The sequence below is a fragment of the Protopterus annectens genome, chromosome 13.part0 (genome assembly GCF_019279795.1).
Source record: "Protopterus annectens isolate FY-2018-M chromosome 13.part0, PAN1.0, whole genome shotgun sequence".
NCBI lineage: Eukaryota > Metazoa > Chordata > Ceratodontiformes > Protopteridae > Protopterus > Protopterus annectens.
Genome location: NC_056747.1, coordinates 1,284,754,752 through 1,284,778,672, shown reverse-complemented (window position 1 = coordinate 1,284,778,672; position 23,921 = coordinate 1,284,754,752). Strand labels below are relative to the sequence as shown.

Sequence of the window (23,921 nt, the reverse complement as noted above, 5' to 3'; positions counted from 1 at the left end):
ATACAAGTGTGTGTGTGTGTGTGTGTGTGTGTGTGTGTATATATATATATATATATATATATATATATATATATATATACACACACACATTTCTACACACATATATATATATATATATATATATATATATATATATATACGCATCTACACATACACACACACACACATATATATATATATATATATATATATATATATATGTCTGTGTTTGCATTTAAACACAGTTAAGTACTTCTGATTTCCTTTTCTTAATGTTTTTAATGCAATAGCACACAGTAAACGCACGTTAAAGTAAATTCAGCTGTATATTATGGTTGTCATCCATGGTCACATTTCCTTTTTGGACTACAAAATGCTCATGCATTCTAAAAATGTAAGGACTGACTCAAAGTCAGTGGGAATGGGAATTTATTACCATAGATCTGCGTAGTGGGAATCTCTTGCCATGGATCTGCGTGTACCACATATGCATCCCCCTTTGGCAGGATGCCACAAATAAGCATAAAAGACCTTTTTATGAACATTATCAGTGTACCTAGTTGACTGGGTTGCCAACTGTCTGTCTTTCTGCAGTTATGTCCTGTGTGCATGTGAGGTGATGGGGCTTGAAAATGGTAAATGTCTTGATACTTTACAAGAAAAAGTATTTTCTGACGTTTCTCTAAATGTCACAGAAATCTTTGATTATATGTTAAGATAACTTAAATGTAGTAAGTATTATAAATAACCAACATTTAAAGTTTATTTCAGTACTGTGGTAAGTATTATAAATAACCAACATTTAAAGTTTATTTCAGTACTGTGATGTTGCTTATGTAAATTTGTCATAACAGGTGACAAGTGCCTCTAGAACCCTGACTGATCCAAATTGCTTTGTTTTGCTTAAGTTCTCCTCTCTGCAATAAAAAAGTGGAAAAAAGTTTCACAGCTTCTTCATCTTCTTTCGGTTGCTCCCATTAGGGGTCGCCACAGCAGATCAACTGTTTCCATTAATTCCTGTCCCCTGCATCGTGCTTTGTCACACCAACCACCTGCATGTCCTCTCTCACCACATCCATAAAACGTATCTTAGGCCTCCATCATTTCCTGTTACCTGGCAGCTTCATCCATAGCATCTTTTTCCCAATATACTCTGCATCCCTCCTCAGCATGTCCAAACCAACATAATCTTGCCTGTCTGGCTTTGTCTCCTAACCTTCCAACCTGGGCTGACCCTCTAATATACTTATTCCTAATCCTGTCCATCTTCATCACACACAGTGCAAATCTTAACATCTTCAACTCTGCCACGTCAAGCTCCGACTCCTGCCTTTTTGTCAATGCCACCATCTCCAATCCATATAACATAGATGGTCTCACTACCCTCTTGTAGACCTTCCCTTTCACTCTTACTGGTACTGGTCTGTCACAAATCACTCCTGACACACTTCTCCACCCACTCCATCCAGCTTGTACTCTCTTCTTCACCTCTCTTTCACACTCACAATTACTCTGAACTGCTGATCCCAAGTATTTAAACTCATCCACCTTCGCCACCTCTACTCCCTGCATCCTCACCATTCCTCTATCCTCCCTCTCATTCACACACATATATTCTGTCTTAGTCCTGCTGACCTTCATTCCTCTTCTCTCTAGAACATATCTCCACCTCTCCAGGGTCTCCTCCATCGGTTCCCTACTCTCACTACAGATCACAATGTCATCTGCAAACATCATAGTCCACGGGGACTCCTATCTGATCTTGTCTGTCAACCAGTCCATCACCATTGCAAATAAAAAGGGCTCACAGCTGATCCCTGATGTAATCCCACCTCCACCTTAAACGCATCAGTCACTCCCACCGCAGACCTCACCGCTGTCACACTACCCTTGTACATATCCTGTACCACTCTTACATACTTCTCTGACACTCCCGACTTCCTCATACAATACCACAACTCCTCTCTAGGCACCCTGTCATATGCTTTCTCTAAATCCACAAAGACACAATGCAACTCCTTCTGACCTTCTCTGTACTTCTCCATTAGCACTCTCAGACCACAGCTTATTGTCCTTTTTTTTATATCAGCTGCTCTGTTCTTGACATTAGCAGGATTAATTGCCCATCTAACACTGACAGCAGTACCTGACAGGTTAAACTACAGATATAACTGCGTCTATGATATGCCATGCAGATGGAGACGAATTCTTGTACAAAGCATGTGAGAAGTTGAGCTTTAAAAAGCAGGTAGGCTTTCTCTTCCTTTGATTCCAATGCAAGAAAATAAACGTTTTAAAAAGTACAAGCAGGTCTCTAGTACCTACACAACACTGGAACCATATTGTAGGGAGAAAAGAAACCTAAGGACTGAGTTAAACTGTAGGACAGGACAGAGTTTTCCTTTAACAATAAGTCAGTATAATACAGACAGGAATCGCAATATGATGCGAGAGAGAAAAAAACAGGGTTATAGCAAATTTAGATACACAGTCAGAGAGAAATTGAATGACGTTAGGGAGTGAGTGAAAAAGGAGGTGTAAGGTAGGAATAGGCACTTGTTCAGGTTTATGGATATAGTTTATCCTGGGACTGAGCAAGAACAGAGCCAGATTTTGGCTACAAAGTCTTTCAGAATGGTTTTAAAGGACTGAAGGGTGGGTTCATAGGCGTGTACTAGGTTAACAACCACAAAAGCCTTTTTAAGCCTTATCATGGATATCAAGTCTCTGACAAGGGGGTATTGACCTGGTAAATATAGTTAAGGAGTTCCAGGCCATAGCAACATGGTACAAACACAGACCACACCCAGCAGATTTGCAAGGTTTGTGGACAGACAGAAGTTTCTGGTCATTGGATTGTAATGACCAAGTGGGAACATAGTTGTGTAGAATGTTATTTAGTGCTGGGCAACCAGGAGTGTGTTGGGTGATTTTATGGATGGTAAAAAATTGTGTATACGTTAGTTGATGAGGTAGTTCTAACCAATTTAGGCTTTTTATTGCAATACAGCAGTCGGCTCTGAAAGGGGTATTTACTGCAAATATAGCCACTTTATTACAGCATTGTTCAAGCGTGGCTTTTTTGTAATGCCTGAAGGATAATAAGGATGGGAATGCCACAGTGGCAAGTGTAGTTTTAGTGGCAGTGTGAGAACGTTTTTGGCTCTATAAAGCAATAAAGTATCACTAGACTTTGGTAATTTTTTATGCAATTTTTTGACTTGCAGGTCAAATTTAAGACAGTCATCCATTATTATCCCTAATATCAATGGTTGTATTACTAAGAGAGGATTTTACTTTTATGTGAGAGAGATTTGGAGAAAAAAGTATTTTTTTTGGGGGGGGGGGGGTTGAGCACGAGTTGTGAGTTACATAGCCACATTTCAGTAACTGTTAAAACTTCCCGAGTAACTTTTGGAGATGTGCCAAGTTGTCTGTTGTGCATTTGAAAGTGGCGTCATCTGCATATTGTGTTAGGGAGGCCTGTTATGTGGATGTGTAGAGGGTGTTGTTGAGAATGTTAGCGAGGATGGGACCAAGGTACAGCCTTGTGGTACACTGGTGGTAACCAAGAGGTATTGGGAGAGAGTGGAGTGCCGTTTTACTGACTGTTACACACCGGATAGGTAGCTTGTGGGCTGAGATAGACAATGATGGCAGATAAAGTAGAAGCTTATTGTGACAAACTGTCCTTTATGCCATTACTTCTAGCGTTATTGACACTATCTATACAGGTCAGAAGTGCAGTGTTAGTACTATGGGAAGGACAGAAGCCATGTTCTGTGGGGGATAGGGGTTCTTCCTGCAGGAGATAGTTTAGCAATTGTTTTTTGAAAACATTTTTCAAATATTTTGGAGAATGGGCTACAATTGCTATAGGTCCAAAGGTAAGAGCCTGAAGTTTCATTTCACTGCCATGAAGCCAGAAACTTCATACTGATACAGAAATCCTGCTCGCTGTGAAACTCAACCCCAAGGAGAAAAGTAGTCCACAGAGACATATGAAGATGAAGAATCCTTTGAAACTAACAGGCAGATGGAGATTGAGAATCCCTTTAAGTATTCTATTTAAATATCTGAATCAGGAGGCAGTGCAGGACCACAGTAATGCATTCTAAAAGCTAAGGGTCAGCAAAAAATCCACTTGCAAAGTACACTTCTGTTACTCTTCTCAACCTTGTTTCTCTTACAAAGTACACTTAATGTTATTCTTAACCTAAGTCATATCCTAATGACAATATAACTTGTCAAACCCTCATTGTACTCCCACACTGACTTGAGTACACAGTCTCAAACGTCATATTTCAACCTTTTACAGCTTAGAACTGATAGGCTGACCCCCTGTTGCTCCCTTTAAATCTAGGTGGCTAGCTGCTGCCCATTTCCTTTGTCTCTGTGACCTTGATAACAGCCAACACCTTTTCCCCTCTTTACAGCCTATGTGGCACGTAGGTTGATCCCCAGTTTTCTCACTATAACCTAGGTAGAGATGGACTGCAGAATGGAGAGTTGGGGGCTCGGCCTAAGTCAATACCTACTCATTACAACAGCCTAGGTTAATACCTACTCATTACAACTGCATACCTGCTAGTTTTAACAATATTTCCTACCGCCACCATGACTAGATTGAAGTAACTAATTTCCTTAATTATCACACCTACAACATTATCTTCTTGCCTTTGCTTCAAAAATCACTTTCCTTTACAAACTACAACCAAGACTTAACACTCACTCATATAACTCCTACAATATCTCAATACAATTATGTTTTCCATCTCCACTAGTGTAACAGACTACACACTACTGTAACTAGAAAGCAGTGCATAATTCAGACCACCTTTCTACAATACAATAACCTCTTCATGTTAAATCAGAAAAATATTGTCCTGGCTTTATTATCTACAATATAAACTCCTTTGAGCTGGAAACATCCACTCAAACCCTGGACCTGTCCAAAAAACCATCACCTCCCAACCCAACAACATGTTAATTATAAATAATACCTTTAACATAAACAGCAACACTCTTATGTCCAAAGACTTCCAAATAGCGTACATTAACATGGGCAGTATTAACAAATGGGCAATCCTGGAGGCATGCATTAACACTGAAAACCCACGTGTCCTGGCTATTTGTGAAACTTGGCTAAAAGACAATTTCCACCCCCTCCAACTTTCATCCAATCAAATCATAAAATCCTCTACAATAACAGACCTGAAACCAGATCAGGTGGTTGAATCATGATCTTACTCAGACACAATGCATCCTTACAACTTATCAACACTACCTCTGCAAACCACGATATCATAAAACTCCACCGTGGATAACGGCTATCCTCGCCTTAGGAAACTACGTAAAACATGCCACAGCTCTCATTTATATCTCTTTTCTCTGCACTACTGCCTCTTATTAAAAATACCTTTTACAAAATGTCTCCCAATGATTGCAATGAAAATACCATCATCCTAGGAGACCCACAATCCAAATGCTGTAGGTCTTGAAAGAAACCCCCTAAACAAAATGTTGAAATCAGGCAATTGTGTCATTAACGATCACCGCTTGTCCATATCCCATCACTGTACTAATATTGCCTTACTTCCCAATTCCCTAAATGACCACTGCTCAGTTTTCTCCTCACGGTCATTTAAATTTGCAAAACAAGCTTCTCAAATAATCACAGGTCACCTTTACTGAAGCACATGCTTCCCTGCCTGACCATCACCATTGATGGCCCATGCCCCTTACCAGCTCAATGACTCCACTGCCACTTTGTCTCCATTCATAATGATCATGTCTTCTATCAAAGACTCCCTCTTCCCTTGCACCAGCAAGAGATTAAGAAAACAGGCTTGTCCTTGGCTAGCAAAAAATTAAGAATCTAATGAAATAAAGAGCTAATGTCTGGAAACAAGATCAGAATAATACCCATCTCCAACAAAATTATCTCACTTTAAGAAAGTAAACTAGAATGGCAGCTGATTCTGCTAAAGTACTATACTTAATCATCAGCAGCTTTGACCCCCTTTCCCTGCCCCCATTTTCTACATGGGGTTAGGGTGTCGTGTCAACTGCCGCCATCTATCTCTATTCAATTCCACTGTCCAACACCCACGTCTGACTGCTGCAGGTCTTCTCACACACAAGCCATCCATCTGCTGGACACTCTCATTTCCTCTGGCCTTCTGTCAGTTACAAACATTCTTCACCAGACTGTTTTCTCCTTTCCTGCACATGTGCCTGAACCATCATATGTTCTCTTTGACCTATTCTGCAACCGGAGCTGCACTGGCCTCTGCTCTTATATGTCCTCATTTTTTTGTATATTCCAGGAGGCTATACCTAAGATCTAAGCAAATAAATACATTATAATCCAAAACTATTCTGGAAAAAAACTGAAGCAGCTAACCATTAGTTTGCCAAATGAAACAACCCCCCAGAAAACCTATAACCCCTCCATCAAAGATATTAGCATCACATTTAGTCGTATACACAACTACCAGTCATCCACCTAAGACACTATTAATACAGGAAAAACTTACGGACTGGTTCTAAGACCCCATCTATTCCCACTAGTCATTAATGACTTTCCAGCATATACTTTCCTTCATTAAACATTATAGTATGTGATTATGTGCAGCTGATAGTCTCCTACTCCAAGCCAGTAAACACCTTCCACCTGACAAACTCAACTGCAGCGATCATTCAGCAACCTTCGTCACTGGGCCAACTCTAATAAATTTCTCATCAAACAAAGCAAGACTAATTTTATGGTTTTCTTCTCACCTCACACATGTCACTCTAAGGGGGTGCAATATTTGTCAATTTGGAAGGAGATAATCAACAGATCCTGCTGCTTTGCCAAGGATGGTCTCACCTATCCCCTTAAGGCTTTCGAATATTAGCTAAAATATTGTCTTTCCCCATAGTGCCTTTTTTAGGCAATGCCAAGCTGAAAGTACTTCCGACATAGCAAATCAAAGCCAAGAAAATCTAAAGGTATTACTGCTAAATGCTAGTAGTCTAAACAAATAACTCCATTCCCTAGAAGTTCTCTTCACCCTAAAGAATGCTGATGTCTGTGCGGTCACTGAGACATGGTTTAAAGTGACGGAGAGCACACCAACAGTGCAAGGTTATAAGGCCTTCCACACGTTTAGATCAGCTACTACACAGACAGGTGCTAAAGGTGGAGGTGTCTCTATTTACATCAAAAATAAATATACCTCAAGGCTGGTCAAACAGGACAATGCACTTGAGCTGCTCCATGTTCAAATCACCATAGGGAAAATCCAATATCACTTCCTTGCCAGCTATGGGTCCGCCTCTAGAACCCAGGAAACCCATACCATGTATTTAAAAGTATTAGAAAAACTAACCATCCAACCTAATACCATATTCCTTGGCAACTTTAATTACCCCACTATTACGTGGGAATCCTATATGACACCAAACATACAGACACAGAGATTCCTGGATTTTGTAAACACAAACTCCCTGAACCAGACAGTACACGAACCAGGGGTGCAGCTATACTAGGACTTGATCCTCATTAATATGGGAGAGTGCTGCACACCCTCCTACTGTAATGCCTTCCCCTGGTAAGTTAAGACCACAAAATAGTCTCCTTTGAAGTAAAAATAAAACCTGGACTCAGGAACTACTCAAAGGCTAACCTCCTGCTATTAAGGGATAACCTGGCAAAATTTCAAGCCCCCATAAACCCTGAGAACACTGCTGCCTATGCAGAACTGGTCACAGAAACCATGCACAAGCATGTTAATAGCGGCGCAGAGGCAGCTGTACACACCAGGAAGAAGTACAGAACTAACATACACAGAGGTTCCTCACTAAAAGAATACAGGGCGTAAGTAATGTGTCCTATGCAGGCCCCCTATCCCTGTATTCTGTCTCCTACAGGCTTTTGCAGGGAGATCTAGGCCCAGCATACAGAGCATTGGCAGACCTCACTCTGATGGACTTCCTACATATCCGCAAAAAAACAGCACCAGAATTACCCATTCTAAAGGCTTAAACCTTGCCTGTGATATAAACAGGACCTGCTGGAGAGATAGACATGTATCCCAGAGATTACCCAGTCTCTGGAACAAGCTCCTCATCCATGTGCAGAATTCCTCCCTAACCCAGTTCAACTGCAACCTGGATAACTGGATGGGGAACAGGAAATTCATCCCTAGTTTGGCACCTATGTCTCTAATGGACTCCTAGCTTGTAAATGTTTCATCTCCCAAGCCCCTGCTTACACTTATCAAGGGTATCAGAACTTCTCAGAGATTTGGTATGCATGGCTAGGCTTACAAAGGCCTTTGTGGTCATCCGCCTAGTAAACTCCTATGAACCTATGAACTTCACACCTGCTACTATTACTATCTGACAACAAAAGTAATATTTTCCTCTTTGTCTCCGAATGTAAGTACTCCGGTCTCACCGTTGCTCCCTCTTTCACTTTCTCCAATCACACTGGCAAAATCACTAATAAAGTTTTATCACACCTAAAACTCTTAATACAAGATATCACACATCTTCTCTCAATAGCTAGAATAGCCTTGGCCAAAATTATACAGTGCAATGAAAAAGTATTTGCCCCCTTCCTGATTTCTTATGCAGTTTTTAAGTGATGATTTTATTTATTAAGGGAAAAAAAACTATCCAAACCTACATGGCCCTATGTAAAAAAGTAATTGCCCCTAAACCTAATAACTGGTTGTGCCACCTTTAGCAGCAACAACTGCAATCAAGCGTTTGTGATAACTGGCAATGAGTCTTTCACATCACTGTTGAGGAACTTTGGCCCACTTTTCTGTGCAGAATTGTTTTAATTCAGCCATAGGGTAGGATTTCCGAGCATGAACCACCTTTTTAAGGTCATGCCACAGCATCTAAATTGGCTTCGAGTTCGGACTTTGACTAGGCCACTCCAAAACCTTCATTTTGTTTTTTTTTTTTTTAAGCCATTCAGAGGTGGACTTGCTGGTGTGTTTTGGATCACTGTCCTGATGCAGAACCCAAGCGTGCTTCAGCTTGAGGTGAAGAACTGATGGCCGGACATTCTCCTTCAGGATTTTTTGGTAGACAGCAGAATTCATGATTCCATCAATCACAGCAAGTCATCCAGGTCCAGGAGCAGCAAAGCAGTCCCAGACCATCACACTACCACCACCATGTTTGACTGCTGGCAAGATGTTCTTTTCCTGAAATGCTGTGTTACTTTCACGCCAGATGTAACGGAAAGTACACCTCCCTAAAAGTTCAACTTTTGTTTAGTCAGTCCACAGAATATTTTCCCAAAAGTCTTGCTGATGATCAAGATGGTTTTTGGCAAAAGTAAGACGAGCCTTTATGTTCTTTTTGGTTAGAACTGGTTTTTGCCTTGGAACTCTGCCATGCATGCCATTTTTGCCCAGTCTCTTTCTTATGGTTGAGTCATGAACACTGACCTTAACTGTGGCAAGTTCTTTTGTGACCTCTTGGATGAGTCATCGCTGTGCTCTTGGGGTAATTTTTGTAGGCCTGCTACTCCTGGGAAGGTTCACCACTGTTCCATGTTTTCTCCATTTGTGGAAAATGGCTCTCACCGTGGTTCGCTGGAGTCACAAAGCCTTAGAAATGGCTTTCTAACCTTTTCCAGACTGATAGATGTCAATTACTTTGTTTCTCACCTGTTTCGGAATTTCTTTAGATTGCGGCATGATGTCTTCTTTTCTGGGATCTTTTGGCCTACTTCACTTTGTCTGCAGGTTCTATTTAAGTGATCTCTCGATTCATCAGGTCTTGCAGTAATCAGGCATGGGTATGGTTAGTGAAATTGAACTCAGCTTTCCCAAAAACGTGATTAACCACAGTTACTTCATGATTTATCAAGGGGGGCAATTACTTTTTCACATAGGGCCATGTAGGTTTGGATATTTTTTTTCCTTAATAAATAAAATCATCACTTAAAAACTGCATTTTGTGTTTACTTGGGTTATCTTAGTCTAATATTTGTCTAATACTTAAATTTGTTTGATGACCTCAAATATTTAAGTGTGACAAACATGCAAAAAAATAAGAAATCAGGAAGGGGCAAATACTTTTTCATTGCACAGTACTACATCCCAAGCTGGAATATGGTCTACCCATTCGGACGTCTCACTCAGCCTATAATATGCATATAATAATATGTAATGCCTATAACATGCATATAATAATATATAATGCCTATAATATGCATATAATAACATGTGATGCCTATAATATGCATATAATAATATAGGATGCCTATAATATGCATATAATAATATATGATGCCTATAATATGCATATAATGATATATAATGCCTATAATATGCATACAATAATACATAATGCCTATAATATGCATACAATAATATATAATGCCTATAATATGCATACAATAATTCCAACCACTGTATGCTGCTAAGTGGAAGCCAGCTACTGAAATATCTACCTGCATAACAGGCACCCTGTTATTCAATGTATTAAAAGAGGGACATTGTCGCCCAACTCCCCTTAAGGGAACATGCACACTCACTTTGAAACACCCAAGGAGATATCATCACCCTTACTAGGCTCCCTTTAAAACAAGTGTAGATGAACAGAGAGCCCAGCATTACAGAACAAACTCTCTTGTGAAATAAGAGGTATACAATCCTTTCTGGATTTCAGAAACGTTCCAACTAAACAACTTCACAATAATGCTGAATGCAAATGCATTAAAGACCATGGCTAATACAAGAGATGGGTAATGCAAGAGCAAATATGTTAATGCTTTTAGCCAGCTCTGCAACCTATTTAAGTGTAATAATTACTCTAATAATACTGTAAATATGTTGCTTATGACCATCGGTATGTACATGTTCTCAGTACTACTATCTTAGGTTCATAGGTTCATAGGTTCATACTAGGCTATCTGCCCGAGGGCATTTATAAGCCTAGCCCATAGTTTTGTGGCTTACGCCACCCCTTTAGTTTGGAGAAACTATGCCCATTATTTTGCTGTGCCTCTGTCGAGCAGTGACACTGAGGTAACCCCTGGGGTGTATCTGCGATTTCCCATCCATTGGTCAAGATTCCTCTTGAACAAGGCCAGCGAGGTGCTCTGCCTCACAAAACCGGGATTTTGTTCCACAGCATAGGGAGTCTTTGGGTGATGAATCTATCCCTCCAGCACGTCCTATTAATAACCGTGTCGAGGTTTAAGTCTCGCGCCCTTGTGGCTCTGAGGGATCTAGATTTTTTGAGATGAAGCATGTTCATCAAATCTGGGTTTGACATGGCCTTGTATGTCAGGCATAGGTCACCTCTGAGCAAGCGGTAAGCAACTGAATATAACTGGAGTTCTTTCAGTCGGGCAGCATAAGACAGATTTTTGAGACCCTTTATCATTTTGGTGAGGAACTTTTGTGGCCTCTCCAGCTGCTGCAAGTGTCGGGTCAGATACATTCCGAATGGGGCATTGTACTCGATCATTGGTCTGATGAGTGATGAGTATAGGGAGACTATGACTTCCCTTGATCTAGATGTGAATCTTTTCATGATAAGGTGGGCAATGTAGAAGGTCTTCCTAACTACTTTAGCAATATGAGTGTCGAATGAAAGGCTACTGTCAACCTGGGTTCCCAGGTCCCTAATAACTTCTTCTGTGTTCAGGGGATTGCCACCTATATGGTAGCTAGGGGTAACCTTATTTTTCCTGAAGGGTATGACTATGCATTTCTTGGCATTTAACTTTAGGCCATGGCTCTGGCACCAGTTATCCGTTTCTGTGAGACCCTTCTGAAAGATATCTGTGTCGGATGTGTTTTCAACTACGGCGCCCAGTTTGCAGTCATCTGCAAACTTTGTCAGCCATAACCCTCCTGTGTTTGCTTGTACTTCAGAAAAGTAGATGCCAAACAAGAGTGGGCCCAGGACTGAGCCCTGTGGGACACCACTTGTGACAGGCTTTGAGTCTGACATGGCGCCAGCAACTCTGACCCTGTGGGTTCTGTCACTCAGCCAGTTTGCAACCCATCTTGTAATGTATGGGTTTACATTTAAGTTGATGAGTTTTTCAATGATACCCGAGTGAGGTATTGTATCAAAAGCCTTCGCCAGGTCTAGGTAGGCTGTATGGACTGCCTTTCCCTCGTCAATGGCCTTGGTGACTGTTTCGAAAAAGTCAACCAAGTTTAGAAGGCATGATCTGCCTTTGACAAAGCCAAACTGGGTTGGATCCAAAGTCTGCAAGTTCCCTATGTCTTTATTTATGAGATCTTTGTATTCTAAGTGTACTAATTACTCTAATAATACTGTAAATATGTTGCGTATGACCATCAGTATGTAAATATTCTCAGTACCACTATATTTGTGTACTAATTACTCTAATAATACTGTAAATATGTTGCGTATGACCATCAGTATGTAAATATTCTCAGTACTACTATCTCTGTGTACTAATTACTCTAATAATACTGTAAATATGTTGCGTATGACCATCAGTATGTAAATATTCTCAGTACCACTATATTTGTGTACTAATTACTCTAATAATACTGTAAATATGTTGCGTATGACCATCAGTATGTAAATATTCTCAGTACTACTATCTTTGTATTCTAAGTGTAATAATTACTCTGCTAAAACTGTAAATATATTGCATATGACCATCGGTATGTAAATGTTCTCAGTACTACTATCTGTGTACTAATTACTCTAATAATATTGTAAATATGTTGCTTATGACCATCGGTATGTAAATTTTATTTTATTTTATTTTTATTTTACATTTGTTGACCGGGCTAGTCTAGCTGGATACATGTCCTTTTTCAGTAGAGGCCCGGGGAGAAAAGCTCCCACAATTAACAGAAGTATAACTTTACAATTATATACAAGAAATTACATTAATATAAAATCAAACAATAACAACATCTAAATATACAAGCTGTTAGTCTGGTAAACATTTGTTGAGATGGCCAGATGACATAGATACCTGAGGAGATAGTAAGATACTGGATAAAGAATTGTGAGGTAGAAAGGAATTAGATACTAATAATCCTGTGGGAATTAATCAGGGTTGGAACATGGGCATAACCATTGAGACTTAAGTAATTCTCTGAGATTAGTTTTGAATAGATTGAGTGAGGTCATGAGCCTGAGGTTGTTGGGAAGGGAATTCCATTGCTTTCCAATGGAGTTAGCATAAAGAGCATCGCCCATGTTATTAGATTTGATGGTTAATATCTGAATACTGTTTGAGGATCGTAGGCTACTTAAGTTGGTGTAGGGGGTCAGGATTTTGGTCAGCGAGGGGGTTTTCTCTGGTTGATTGATTATTTTGAATGCTTCGGAGAGTTGGTTTAGTTTAAGCAGATTGGGCAGTTCCAACCAGCCAAGTTTCTTGAGGTTGAGGCAATGGTGGGTACGATAGGGTGTAGCTGTTACAAATCTGGCAATATGGTGGTAGGTGGTAGAGAGGTTATTAAGCTCACGTTTGTTGAGGAAAGATAGTATCGGTGAGGCATATAGTAGGGTGGAAAGGAGATGGGTACGAGCAATGGTTAATTTAGCATGCGGGGTAAGAAAGTTCTTGATTCTGTACATGGAGCCAAGTTTCTTGTTAACTGACTTAATAGTTTGGGCAATGTGCATGTCGAATTTAAGCTTGTGGTCAATAGTGACACCTAGTAGTTTGGTATGGGGGACGGGCTCAATGATGGTGCCATTAGAGGATTCCACAAAAAAGGTCCTGGAATTATCAGGTGGTGGTTCTTGGGGTAGGGAAGTGGTGGACGTGGGGAAAAATAAAAGTAACTTGGTTTTAGTCGGGTTGAGTATGAGTTTCCGGTCAGAGAACCATTGTTCAACTTTGGCAAAACATTGTTGGGTAGCTGCTTGGAGATTTTGAAGAGACAGATTGGAGCATATCAGGGTTGAGTCATCTGCATATTGAATGCAGGTGGCTGTGGGGATGACTGTGTGCAGATCGTTTATGAAAATAGAAAAAAGAAGGGGACCAAGTATGGAGCCCTGTGGAAATGTTCTCAGTACTACTATCTCTGTGTACTAATTACTCTAATAATACTGTAAATATGATGCGTATGACCATCGGTATGTAAATGTTCTCAGTACTACTATCTTTGTGTACTAATTACTCTAATAATACTGTAAATATGTTGCAAATGACCATCAGTATATAAATACTCTCAGTACTACTATTTTTGTGTACTAATTACTCTAATAATACTGTAAATATGTTCCAAATGACCATAGGTATGTAAATATTCCCAGTACTACTATCTTTACATACTAATTACTCTAATAATACTGTAAATATGTTCCGTATGACCATCGGTATGTAAATATTCTCAGTACTACAATCTTTGTGTACTAATTACTCTAATAATACTGTAAATATGTTGCAAATGACCATCAGTATATAAATACTCTCAGTACTACTATTTTTGTGTACTAATTACTCTAATAATACTGTAAATATGTTCCAAATGACCATAGGTATGTAAATATTCCCAGTACTACTATCTTTACATACTAATTACTCTAATAATACTGTAAATATGTTCCGTATGACCATCGGTATGTAAATATTCTCAGTACTACTATCCTTGTATTCTAAGTGTAATAATTACTCTGCTAAAACTGTAAATATATTGCATATGACCATCGGTATGTAAATATTCTTAGTACTACAATCTTTGTGTACTAATTACTCTAATAATACTGTAAATATGTTGCGTATGACCATCGGTATGTAAATGTTTTCAGTACTATTATCTTTGTGTACTAATTACTCTAATAATACTATAAATCTGTTGCATATGACCATAGGTATCTAAATACTCTCAGTACTACTATCTTTATGTACTAATTACTCTAATAATACTGTAAATATGTTGCGTATGACCATCGATATGTAAATATTCTCAGTACTACTATCTTTGTGTACTAATTACTCTAATACTGTAAGTATGTTGCGTATGACTATCGGTATGTAAATGTTCTTAGTACTACTATTTTTGTGTACTAATTACTATAATAATACTGCAAATATGTTGCATATGACCATCAGTATGTAAATGTTCTCAGTACTACTATCTTTGTGTACTAATTACTCTAATAATACTGTAAATATGTTGTGTATGACCATCGGTATGTAAATACTCTCAGTACTACTATCTTTGTGTACTAATTACTCTAATAATACTGTAAATATGTTGTGTATGTCCATCGGTATGTACATATTCTCAGTATTACTATCTTTGTGTACTAATTACTCTAATAATACTGTAAATATGTTCCGTATGACCATCGGTATGTAAATATTCTCAGTACTACTATCTTTGTGTACTAATTACTCTAATAATACTGTAAATATGTTGTGTATGACCATCGATATGTAAATATTCTCAGTACTACTATGTTTGAGTACTAATTACTCTAATAATACTGTAAATGTGTTGTGTATGACCATCGGTATGTAAATACTCTCAGTACTACTATCTTTGTGTACTAATTACTCTAATAATACTGTAAATATGTTGCATATGACCATAGGTATCTAAATACTCTCAGTACTACTATCTTTATGTACTAATTACTCTAATAATACTGTAAATATGTTGCGTATGACCATCGATATGTAAATATTCTCAGTACTACTATCTTTGTGTACTAATTACTCTAATACTGTAAGTATGTTGTGTATGACCATCGGTATGTAAATGTTCTTAGTACTACTATTTTTGTGTACTAATTACTCTAATAATACTGCAAATATGTTGCATATGACCATCAGTATGTAAATGTTCTCAGTACTACTATCTTTGTGTACTAATTACTCTAATAATACTGTAAATATGTTGTGTATGTCCATCGGTATGTAAATATTCTCAGTACTACTATCTTTGTGTACTAATTACTCTAATAATACTGTAAATATGTTCCATATGACCCTCGGTATGTAAATATTCTCAGTACTACTATCTTTGTGTACTAATTACTCTAATAATACTGTAAATATGTTGCGTATGACCATTGGTATGTAAATACTCTCAGTACTACTATCTTTGTATTCTCCATAATTATTTTGCTGCTTATTTTTCTGCTCTGCGTGAACTTCCATGCCAGAATCATAGATGAAAAGGGTCTTTGGACCAGCCCACCTACCCACTTATAAAATAAACAGACATGCACCTTAACAGTGAAATATTATCAGATTACACAGATCACTGAAAATATAAATTCCTCAATGAATACTGAGACACAGAAAGGTAGGGTACCTCTGCACCCAGATGGGGACCCTCTTCCACTTAAATGGGATTTATTCTGGTGGCTTCAATGACATGGAATTTGTGCTAGGAGATCTGATAGGAGCAGCTGACCTATACCAGAAACCACACCCTGTGGTAGAGCTTGTATTTATATACTGTTAAGAACCTTCTTGGCTTGAACAGTGAAAGTCTTCTACACTGCCAGAAGCCACAGAGCCTGAAATCACAGCAAGTTTTGTTCTACTCTGAATTTGTGAATAAAGCAGGGAACTGTAAATTAGGCATGGCATCTGATAATGTTGAGTGTTGAAGGGCTCCATCATGGTACAAGAAAGAAATAGAAATTTTTCTAACTCTTGCAAATGGACCTCTAGAAGTGCCTGGAGGGGGGGGTCCTATTAGGGTCCCCAGTACAAAGGCATTGCCCTACCATTGCAGTGAACAATGCCACTGGCATCAGCCACTGTGGTAGACAGTGTCAGCACTGATAAAGTGCCCTAAACAGGCACTGCCATAACCTTATCAGCCAATGGGAAGAGGAGCTTAAGGACAGTGAACTACAGTTTTATGGTAAGTATTACTGACAAGTGGTTACTTATATTTAGGCAGGCATAAGTCTTCATCCATAGGCAGGGACAGTGGGTCATGGTTTCTTTTTTTTTTCTTTCCAGCATCTGATGAAACACATAAGCTAACTTACCAAAGACGTCAATCAATCAGTCAATCAGGTGTAGGGGTACATAAATGCCACTGATGTTACAGCCAGACCTGCTTCACTGTCCACTTCTGCACTGCTGCTAATTAGTCTAATCATTGCATACAGCTTAGATTTGCATAATGTATCACATATCTTACCAGTGCGGGTCGATATGCTCTCCTTTCTTACCCTCAGTGATTCCCACTGGCGGCCAATCCTTCCTACCTTCAGGGTTTCCCACTGGTGGCCCATCCACCCACGAATGGCATGGTGATGATGGCTGGACTGACAGTGGATGTCCCACCACAATCCCAAAAGTCACGGTCTACTTCCAGCATAACTGTTTGCATTCTACAGTGCCCTGTTCACAGCCTTACTCCTTCCATTCATATATGGGGTCCTGCTGAATCTGCCACGTCTTACTCTTCCACTGTCCATTCAAACTCCTCTGTCAGTGCCAGTTACACTAGGCATACCGTGGCATCATGCATCTGACAGGCTGTCACTTGGTAGCCAACGGTGGCTGTCTTATGTTACAGCACATTAATGCCACAGAGTACCCACAACTCACTAGTACAACGTTTGGACATTTATCAATGTCTCCATGGCACTGTTACCATGGTGCCATGTAGGGCATTGTCTGATAGGCTATGTCTACCACCTAATGGTGATCTCTTTTGGGCTAGACACTTCAGGTTCCTAAGGTAGTTCCACCCAACTTCCTTGGCCCCTGCAGTCCCTCTTTGCAAGTCACATGCTGTTCACGTCATAGACATGAGGTAAACCAGTTATGTGGCATTTACTCTCGTACCATCTGTCTGTCTGGCCTGTATATTTTATTTTGTTTACCAATGCGTATATTTATACAATTTTCCTCCCGCTGGAACTAGTGCACATTAGCGATAACTGCTTTTTGCATTTCTCTTTCTTTACCACTTTGCTTTTTTATTTTTTTATTTGCCCTTTTATCATTCTATCTGCATACATATTTTAAGCATTGTCTGTTTATTTTTTATTTGCCTTTTATTATTCTGTTTCTATTTGCATACATATTTTAAGCAGTGTCTGCCATGACAGTAGGTACAGTGTAACAACAGCCACCAAAGTGTACATATGCCTTGTCTTTGCCTGGTGGGTCCCCAGCTGTCTCCCCGCCAGTGTCTCTGAAGGATGACATACGACAAACAATGGGGGTAACCTGGAGTGCTCCAAGTTACCCTCAGGTGGTCTGTCACAGATGGGAGGATGTAGAACAACATAAAAGAGGGTGCCAGTGGTGGGTCCTGTTACGTCACCCTGCAGGTGGTGGGAGGCCTTGTGGCAGTCTTGTCAAACTGCTAGCTGGAGACCTGCACTGACAGCTTGAAGTACGTTTCTTGTGACTAGCAGAGTTGTACACTGTTTGGCCCAGGCCACAATGCTAAGAATGTCTAGGCCCAGCCATAAGGGCAGTCATGGAGGTAACTTAGGTTGGGTGTTGTAATGTGCTGCCTGGCAGTCAGTCTGCACCTCACCCTCTCCTCATACCATGGTGTCCCCTCTCCTTGTTTGCCACTTTATTACTCTGAGGGTAATCCAGTCCTCCCTATCACAGTTTTCCCTCTGTCACTCCATCTTCTTTGTGTTCCCCACTCTACTTCTGTCAGCACCTCCCCAGCTGGTCTCTGTATGTCCTGTGTTTGTCAGTCTGTCCCCGATACCATCCTTATAATTGGAAATAAGAAGAGATGAACACTACCCAAATAACTGCACCCCTGCTTCCTCTCCCTCCCTCCCCCCTCTCTTCCTTTCCCCTTGCTGTTGGGATGCTCTCCTACTTGCTCCTCCCCTTTCTGACGGCCCTATACAGCCATGTCCTTGCTGGTTGTGATGTGCTGTTACACGTGTGAAATGGCATCATCACTAGCCAGTCACATGCACACAGCCAGGCTCAGTATGTCCTGTAACTGCCATTGTGCAGTGCTGGTCACTACACAACCTGCAAATTACCTAATTAATCTGAACCTTTAGAACAATGTCACTTACTGCCTAGGTTGTTGTGTCTTTCGGCTTTTCCCGGTTAGGGGTCGCCACAGCAGAACTCCGGTCTGCTAATGATTGGCAGTTGATTTTTACGTACAGAGTTGCCAGCTCTGCTGCACAACCTTCAACGAAGGTACGCCCATTCACGCATGTCTCCACGCAGAAGACGCATTAGCTGAGAATCTAACCGGACAGTGTCTTACTGTGAGGCGACAACGCTACCTAGGTAATCAGCTTAAAGCCACATTGTGATACTTCAAATGCATTATTTTGCCTTTAAGTGGCCATGAAAGTGATTTTTTTTTGGAATCTTGTACAATGAGCAACTTATATCATAAATACAGGATCCAAAATGTATTAGGCTACAACAATCTTATAAACATAGTCAAACATATATAATTAATACCTTTATATTTGTTTACCCTATGACTTGGGGTTATTCCCTACTAAAAGCAGAGATGCATACTACTTCACTACAATTTGTTAAATCTTAGTCAAGGATAATATACATTCAGAACGCAGAATGAGCATCCATGACTGACACTTACTTTGTGCACGTGGCCAGGCACATAGCATTGGCTTCTCCGATACTAGGGCAGGCAGCCACCTCTTTGAACCATTCTGCAAACTGCTTTATAGGATCCAGGGAACACAACTGGTGCTCTTCAAATGCCTGTCCAGGACAAAACATAGGGAGAAACATTACCTCTGATATTTACATAATGATGCACTGCTCAGAGCCTACACGACAGAGTTATAATACAACTTGGACACATGTATCAGTGGAATCTCTAACAATTATAGCAGTCCGTATGCACCATACTGAAGTGCATGATGTACACAGACCAATAAAAAAGTGAGGTTCACTAGTTACAGACCAAAGCGAGACATCAAGGCTTTCTACTGCTGCTTCTTAAACCATGAGCTATTAGGTGGTTCAGAATGGAGAGGGTGCTTGTACTTTTACTAAGGCAGACACAGCCAAAGGGGCAAACTGGTCAGTTTAGTTTATGTACCTCACAACTTGACTACTAGTTTATGCAGGATTTCCTAAATATGCTTTTATAATTTAATAGTTTAATATATTTACGTATAAACAAATGTATGTATATATATATATATATATATATATATATATATATATATAAATACATATAAATTTACTTTTTATTCATATATATATATATATATATATATATATATATATATATATATATATACACACACACACACACACACACACATATATATATATATATATATATATATATATACACACACACACACACACACATAGGTTCATAGGTGTGTACTAGGCTAATAGCCCTGGAGCCTATATAAGCCTAGCTCAAGAAGATTCCCTGGCATCATGCCACCCAAAATTAATTCTCAGTGATATATATATATATATATATATATAAAATATCTGACAGGATAGTCCCAACCAAATATGATTCTGCTAAACAGTCATTGACCCAGTGAAAGAGATCATTTGTGCTTCTTTTGATAAAGCAACTCTGTTTAAACATGCTGAAGTTTTACATGCATTTTTTTAAGAGAAAAACAAACATTGCCTGGCTTACAAAGCATCCTCGGATCCTACTCTGATGGACGTATTGCACATCCACAAACAAACAGAATAAGAACTACCCAGTCTTGGGACGTAAACCCTCACCTGCAACATAAACAGAATATGTTGGAGGGACAGGTATGTGTCAGAGATTACCTCTTCTTTCAAACAGGCTTCCCATTCATGCGAAGCAGGGCTTTTTCCTAATCCAATTCAAGCAGAACTTAACCAGTGAATGGGTAACTGGAAATGTATCCCTGGTCTAATAGACAGAAGTAGCCTGTAAATGCTCAACCACCCATAAATGCTTGACCACCCATGCCCAAGTCGACATATAAGTCATAAAACATGTATCACCCTACCAGATATAGTTGGTAAGCAAGGCTAGGCTCACAAAGGCTCGCATGGTCCGTTAGACAGGTAATCTTATATAAACCTATCATTGCAAATTAATCCTCATATTTCACCTTCAGTTTTACGAGTTCCTCATGTAGAAAAAAAATGGATTAAAAACGTATTCAATAACAGAAATATTAAGCAAGAACAAAGTTAGTGTTACATCAGAAATGAGTAAAAAAAAGTGAAAATTTATAATCTAAGAGAAAGCAAAGTTTTATGCAAAAAAAGCAATTCCATGCTGCCCAAAAGTAATGTTGTCTCCATCCTCAACTGATTAATAATCTCCAGCAGTTATCTGCAAATATTAGTATTTATTCTGATCTAGTAAGGCTGAATGCCTGGCAGGTCAGCATTGTTCATTCTATCCCTGACCCTTGTGTTACAAAGTACAGTTTTGTACCTACCATAAATGTAGATGTTCGAGGATCCACATTGCTGCAGTCCTAACTATTGGGTAGTCCGCTGTCCAGTCGGCCCGAATACCAAAGTATATGGCTGACGTCGGTCACGGCGCATTAGACTGACGTCAGTACGTCAGGGTACTAATGCGCATGACCGACGTCATATCCTCAGTCTTTTCTTGCCCCAGATGTCAGAAGACCCTAAAAAGACAAGGCCAAAACCAAAACACACCAAACATACCTGCACCAAAATATATACAATATATACAAAGGTACCAGAATATAATCTCACCTACACAACCACCCCTAAACACAGAGGGAAGGAGGGAGGTAAATTGGACTGCAGCAATGTGGATCCTCGAACATCTACATTTATGGTAGGTACAAAACTGTACTATGTTCTTCATTCCACATTGCTGCAGTCCTAACTATTGGGTAGAATCCCAAAGCAGAGGTAAGGGAGGCTGGCAAATCATAAGGAAGCAGGAGCTGATAACATGCCTTGCAAAATAGCTGTGGCAAAACCAGCCCTAGACTTAGAGTAGAGAGGAAGGTGGTAATGCTTAGAGAAAGTATGCACTGAACTCCAAGTAGCTGCCTCCAAAATATCCTTAGTTGCCACCCCCCTTAGAAATGCTGTTGAAGTGGCAGTAGCCCTAGTGGAATGAGGCCTAATCCCAGCTGGAATCTCCTTGCCATGATGGGAATAACAAAATGCAATGCAAAACCCAATCCACCTAGAAATAGTTTGTTTTGACACAGGCTTGCCCTCAGAACTCAAAGCAAAAGAAACAAACAACTGCTGAGACTGCCTAAAATCCTTAGTCCTGCTTAAATAATAACGCAATTGCCTGTGTACATCTAAAGTGTGCAAAATCTTTTCCCCTTTATTTTGGGGATCTGCATAGAAAGTAGGCAAATGAATAGTTTGGTTTAAAGCCACACTAGAAACCACCTTAGGCATAAAGGAAGGATTAGTACGTAATGATACCCTATCCTTATGAAAAATCAAAAAGGCTCAACCGCCATAAGGGCCTGTAACTCAGAAACCCTTCTTGCAGAAGTAATGGCCAACAAAAAGCAGTCTTCCATGACAAGTATTTCAGTTCAGCAGTAGCCGAGGCTCAAAAGGTTGTAGAGTAAGTTTCTCCAACACAAAATTGAGATCCCAAGCAGGAGTAGGAGCTCTCGTGGGGTCTTATATTCTTTGCCCTCTAAGAAATTGCTTGAACAAAGGATGTGAAAACAATGGTGGGTCACAATCATAGTGAGCTGAAATTGCTGCAGCATGAATCTTAATGGAAGAGAAAGACAAACCTTTGTCCAATAACTCAGTAAGATATTGAAGAGCCACACTCAAATTAGGCTCGAAATCTCCAAATTCTTTGCTGCAGTCCAAAATAAAATCTCTTCCATTTTTCTGCGTACACTTTCCTTGTACTAGGTCTTCTGGCTTCCATAATCACATTTAAAACTTGTTGAGGAAGTTGAGACCTGCTGTCTTTCAAAACAGAATATGCCAGGCTGTTAGATGAAGAGAGTGAAGCTTGACATTGAGCAGATGACCGTCCCTCTGAGACAACAGGTGTGGAATCAAGGGTAAAGGCCATGGAGGCTTCCTTACCAGACTCCTCAGTAATGGGTACCAGTGCTGCCGAGGCCAATCTGGAGCTATTAAAATCATCCTTGGCTTGTCTTGTCTGACCTTTAGAAGCACCTTTGGGAGAAGAGGCAGAGGTGGAAAAGCATACACATGAAGATTTTTCCAACTGAAAGAAAGAGCATCCACTTTCCAAGCTGTGTGATGAAATCCCTTTGTGCAAAACTTTGGCAGCTGGTGGTTTAGTGGAGAAGCGAACAGATCTATGTCTGGAGTTCCCCATGACACTGTCAATTTTGAAATACATGAAGATCCAGTTTCCACTCGTGCGGATCCATGATTTGTCTGCTTAACACATCTGCTAAGGAGTTCTGTGCTCCCGGCAGAAACCTTGCCTGAAGAGTTAGTTGCAAGCTGAGCGCAGTCTCCCATAAAATCATTGCTTGCCTGCACAATGGGTAAGAATGTGTTCCCCCTTGTTTGTTGATGTACCACATGACAGTTTTGTTGTCTGTTAGAATCAACACCTGCCCTGGAAGAAGTAACTCCTTGAAAGCCATTAATGCAAACTGGACTGCTAACATCTCTTTCATGTTGATATGTAGATGCTGTAGTCTGGCAGGCCACTTGTCTTGTATCCACTTTCCATCTAGATGAGCTCCCCAAGCAATGTCTGAGGCATCTGTCATTAGAATCTGACTTGCCTCTGGCCGGGTCACAGACAGTCCCTTGTTTAGGTGACATTCCTGAGCCCACCACAAAAATTCCTTTTGAATGCAAGGTATTATTTGAATGACAGTGTCCAAATCCTGGCAGTGCTGTGTCCATAGATTTTGAGATACCATTGTAGCTTCCTCATATGCAGTTTGGCATTGGGAAGCACCAGAATACAAGATGCCATGAACCCTAAGGCTTGAAGGACTGTCCTTGCAGTCAGCCCGGACTGAAGAGATAATTGATGGAAGTA

The 23,921-nt window shown here is 39.9% G+C and overlaps 1 protein-coding gene across 1 annotated transcript in view; it reads right to left on the bottom strand.

Annotated features, from left to right (window-relative positions):
• The window catches only part of PNPO (pyridoxamine 5'-phosphate oxidase), a 321,841-nt gene extending 302,166 nt beyond the window's left edge, over window positions 1-19,675 (bottom strand). The window contains exon 1 of the mRNA XM_044054973.1: window positions 19,533-19,675. Within this exon, the coding sequence (XP_043910908.1) occupies window positions 19,533-19,675 (143 nt within the window). The remainder of the gene's footprint in view (window positions 1-19,532) is intronic.
• Window positions 19,676-23,921: the final 4,246 nt, after the last annotated feature.